Below are 5075 nucleotides of genomic sequence, written 5' to 3' on the forward strand. Positions count from 1 at the left end.
CCAACCACCCACGGAGACTCATTTTAGGCCACTCTGAATACACATATAATTCTGCATAAAAGTGTAATTTGTGCATCCCCCCCACCAAAAAACAACCAACCCTCTAAAAACAACTCAGTAACAACATTATGACTGACCATACAAAATTTAGCAACTACAAGGAATTCTGTAACATAACATCTCAATACGAATGAAAATACTGGTACTGTCTTAAGTTACAACTCCAAACATAAGATGCGCAAAAAAACCCAGGTAGTTGTTAGTTACCTCTGTCAGCTCATTGTGCTTTTACTCCCTGAAACTAAATATAACTCAAACTTGAGAATAACTTAAGCATAGTGTTGGTTTTGAACACTATGTGTTGCAGCAATAAGCTCCACAATGTCCATTTCATTCCCATAAGCCATGGGCTGCTGGTGTTGGTGACTAGTATGTATCCCTGAGACTTGTCCAACAAACTGGTTAGAACGATGAACATTAACAACAGAGGCTGGTGGTTGGTGATCACTTGGATGTCCATACACTTGAGGACAATGCATGTTCACATTTCCAACGGAAGGTTGAGTGATGGTCACCAAAGAGCCGATAGACTGAGAGACATGAGTATCATCGTTAACAGGATTTGCAGGCAACACCTGTGTGTTAGCGTTGGCATCTTTCATTTTGGCTGCAAGAGCACTTAGCCTACGTCTCTTTTTACTCATAGCTCTCTTCTGTTTGTATACTTGGTATTTATCAGGGTCTTCTTTGAGCTTCTTTCTATACTCCTTCATCCGCTCTGCATCTGTAGGGCGAACTTCCCCGGGCGCATATCGCTTTCTGGTTGGGATGAAAACCTCTTCTGTACCAGTCAGAATCCTGATCAATTTATCTTCCAGGTCCTTCATCTTTTCTTCATTAACTTTCTGTTTTTCAATAAATTGTTCTCTTTCTAAATGTTTTGCATACTCATCTTCTGACATTTCAGCTTTAATATCCGTCTCTTTGTTTTCAGGTAAAAGTTCATCAATCTTCAGAGGCACAATCGTAAGTTCAGCGCTGTGAGAACCAGCATCTGACCCAATTGTATTTGTGAATACTGCACGATAGCCTGCTTCACTGACCTCACTGAGAATCTTCCCAACAATTTGTCTGACTTTTCTTTTCACAACATGTTTCTTATGTACCTCCATTTTCAGTTCATCTTTAACTTTATCTGCTCTCTTGAATGGTAAAATAGCTTTTTTGACTTTTCCTGACAGTGCATCAACTGCTTCATCGATATTTTCTACTTTCAACTGTTGCGTATTGTGAGAAACCACTGAAACTGAAGATTTGTTGAGGGTACATTTTCTGCCTCCACTCTTAGAAATGACTGTGATGCCTTGATCATTTAGTTGATTCCTCTTGAGCATTTCAGCCATTTCTAGAAGTCGTTCTTGTCTCTCCTGAGTTCTCATTCTAAGGGATTTCCTGTGCTCTTTTAACATTTCCTTCTTGTCAGGTCCCTCCGGAATACTTTTCCAACTAACCTTTCGCTGGTACTGGGGTGCATTGTGAGCCAGCAGCAAAAGTTGCTCGTTGGTAAGACCAGATTCAGCAATGAGTGCTTTCAATTCCTGTTTCCTGCGTTTGCCCTTTTTTGTTTTGAGAACTTCTTTCATTTTTCTGATTTTGTCCTTGTTCAAATTCTCAAGCAGTTTCTTCTTAGCAATTTTTAAATCATCAATTGAAGCGTTGTCAACAGAGCTATTTGTGAACCCCCCCAGGCTTTCCTGCACAACAGACATGTTACAAAGAGCTGCCAATTTTGAGATGAGCTGCCTCACACTTTCAACAGGATCATCATTTTTAGAAGACAACACTTCTGACATATTTTCTGATTGTTTAAGCGCTACTGTGCCACTTTCAGAACTTGCACTTGGCAAAGCAGTAGAGGGAATCCTGGGTGGGCTCTTCAGTTCGGCTCCTTCAGCAGAACCTGTAGATACATTTACTGCTTAAAACTTTATATCATTTAGTCATATAAATGGGGGCTTAAACAATGAAAAGTACCAAAACTATGATTAAGGAGTAAGTAACAAACAGGACCAAAGTTTGAGAGCATAACTTAAAAGAAAAAAAACAAACCAAAAATTACTTAAAATCTTTGGATGTTAAAAAAATTATACAATCCTGAGCTTCTCTTGCTGCCTTCTATTTTTTGGCAACTGAGAAAGATGTGTAACAAAAGAACAGCAATTCACAACCTTCTTAAATAAAGAAATACTTGAAACCAGTCACAAAGGAAATAGAAAAATAAAATGTTTTAATTCCAAATTAATACAATACCAAATTCCAGTAAATAAAATGGCATGTCCCTAGTAGCAAAATGAATTATGAAGGCTATCACAATAATGAACTGCAAGAAAAGTGTTACAAAACCAATACATATGTGTCACTACGTGGTGGAATCAGGCACTTGTCAATTTTGGGGTACATGGAGTTATTGGTATCATCTTAACCCTATCCATACGTCCTGGGGTCATTTTGTACCCCCGGGGTTGTATTCTTCACATTTGTAATACGAAGATCTCTTTGAAACTTTCAGTATTTCTCAAAAAATCATTTTGACAGACTGCTATGTAAAGCGTACGGATCGGATTAATGAGTAAATTTCCTCTTTGAAAGTGGTGGCACAGAGTTCCCCCAAGTCGTATCGATACAATAGTAAAACATGACGTATGGATAGGGTTAAAGGTTGTTCATTTGCCTTGCATTTCATTTTTTAAAATATTCATTTATCTTGCATAGAAGTATAGATATTTGCGATTGAAGGGGGTGGGGTCACTTGGTTTTCCACATAAATTAGCGAGAAAATGGCCGCCAAATTTTAGTGACTTCCATAGCTCAAAAGTCCTTGACAACTGCAAATTTACATTTTGCGTGCCTTTAATAAACGTTTTTCCATAAAATCCACACATAAGAATAATTTTTGAATGGACATACAAGGTGTTGAGCCAAGAAACAAAAATTCTTATAAAAATTCCGCTGGCCGGAAAAAGATGATTTCTTCGATTTCATTATTTTGACAAGTGCCTGATTTCACCACGATGCCTCACATATCATAAACAGAGAACAGACCAAGAGTACATTATCTTAAAATACAGTCAAACTTGTCTTAGCAGTCACCTCTCCATAGTGGTCATCTGAACTAATACTAATGGCCAATGAAACCCTCGCAATTTTCCTTAAATTTAAACCGCCCATAGCAGTCTCTGTCCAACGAGGCCACTGTCAGTTATTTTAGCTTCAAGTCAGCCACAAAACCTGCTCACAGCAGTCACCTGCGACAACAGTTTTCCACCAACCTGTCCTTAGACAGAGTGTGTACATCAAATTGATGCAAAGGAGTAACTTGGTTTATCGCTTGGCTAGGCACTACCTACTAAACAAGAAGGGTAGGACTTTAGGCAGCATTTCATTTTTTAAAAGCTCTTATGTTAGATAGCAATTTTGACGGAAATGAAATGTTTTGCTTTAGCCTATCTGTTGCTGTTGGTTATTTAAATGTACCACACGAGAATAATTTCTCAAACTCTCTCCATGGCAGTCACCTGTCAATTACTGTTACTTATCTCTGTGATCGAGACTGACTTATGGACAGGTTCGACTGTACGACCATTTTCTTTCCTCCTTGAAATGAGTTCAGAGAAATGTAAAGTGATATTATTACCAAGTTGTAAAGGAAGGAATAGGATCTTGCAAATTTCTGTAGCACTATTGTAACAATTGTCAAACAAATGTAAGAGTAAATGCCCCTCTAGAGAAGTGTGTTATGTTTAATGTAGTGTTATTGAAACCTCTCCTCACACATTCAATACAGTCTGATTGAGGATTGCAAAGAGACACTACCCTAAAACAATTATATTTTGGGACAAGTTTGAACAGAAAACAAATTATGTTTTTAGCAGAACTGACCACAGAGCCTATCTTTAGCAGGTAACTATTCATGTTTGTATTAAACTCTGAGACTTTCTTTTGCAGAAGGAGAAGAAATATAAAGCATAAAGAAGAGTTTAAAAAACTCAAAGATTTCATTGTGTGTTTAAGCTCAGAGGTGCACTCTATGTAACAAACATTTATTAACTTTTGTCAAAGAGGTACATAAAAAGTCCAACAAATTCCTCAAAAGTTGTGAATAACAAAATGAACCAGCGGTTCCAATTCAGGCAAGGTCAATAGAACACAAAAGTTGCTAAATATAATACAAACAAACAAAATCCTATAAAAAAGGACTTGGTATTATATATGATCTGCCCCCATACAATCTAACATTATATTGTGCCTAAAAAGCACCATTCAGCCATGACTTCTTTCTCTAAAGTCAAATCAAATTAAAAGTTTAAGAGAATCAGTTTCAAGCACTGTTTCATGTTTCATAATTCTGAATACAAAATTATTACATGCACACCGACAGGTATGAAAATGGGCAAAAGTAGGTTTTTATCATTTGTTTTATCTTGGATTCCTCCTTGTCTAGCAATGAGACTTATCCCGTGCTTGTTAAACAACTGTATTTTAAAAAGTACACATCGCCCCATTAAATTGGAAAATTAGACAGGGGTGGAAGGAGGAGCAAGAGAGAATAAGGAAGAAAATCTTTGTTGTTTGATTCAAGAAGGAATGCAGAAGAATAAATAAAGTATTGCATCAACAAAACAATATAAACTGTAAAGATGGCATGCTAAGAATAAATTAGAGACCCCAAGGGCAAAGGCCATGGAGAAAACCAAATACCAATAAGTGTCAGTGAACTTGTTTATTTCATTCACTCTAAAATATTTCCAAAAATATTAAACAAATAAAACAGTAAGTTAAAAAAAAAACCAGTAGTACTCTGGGACATGACAATGAACATAAATTATTTTTCACAGTTCAGTTTTGATCTGTTTAAGCTCAGACATCTCATACATACATACAAATCAGAAGAAAACAATTTGCACAAGTTACTGATATTTAGACATTAACAACCTACATTTCATAAAATTAAGACTTCATACCATTCTCAACACTTCAGTTCTTATCCTTGCATGTATTTAGTAACATAACCCCCC

At 36.7% G+C, this 5075-nt stretch overlaps 1 protein-coding gene across 5 annotated transcripts in view; it reads right to left on the reverse strand.

Annotated features, from left to right (window-relative positions):
* The window catches only part of LOC101859211 (zinc finger and BTB domain-containing protein 17), a 37944-nt gene that overhangs the window by 22267 nt on the left and 10602 nt on the right, over positions 1–5075 (reverse strand). Inside the window, exon 5 of one of the 5 annotated variants that reach the window (XM_005089552.3) lies at positions 90–1960. The exons of the other annotated variants lie outside the window; for them this stretch is intronic. Within the exon in view, the coding sequence (XP_005089609.2) occupies positions 330–1960 (1631 nt within the window). The 3' untranslated portion in view covers positions 90–329. Of the gene's footprint in view, positions 1–89; positions 1961–5075 lie in introns of those variants that run through there. 5 annotated transcript variants of the gene reach the window in all.

The sequence above is a fragment of the Aplysia californica genome, unplaced genomic scaffold, assembly GCF_000002075.1.
Source record: "Aplysia californica isolate F4 #8 unplaced genomic scaffold, AplCal3.0 scaffold00006, whole genome shotgun sequence".
In the NCBI taxonomy this organism is placed as follows: domain Eukaryota; kingdom Metazoa; phylum Mollusca; class Gastropoda; order Aplysiida; family Aplysiidae; genus Aplysia; species Aplysia californica.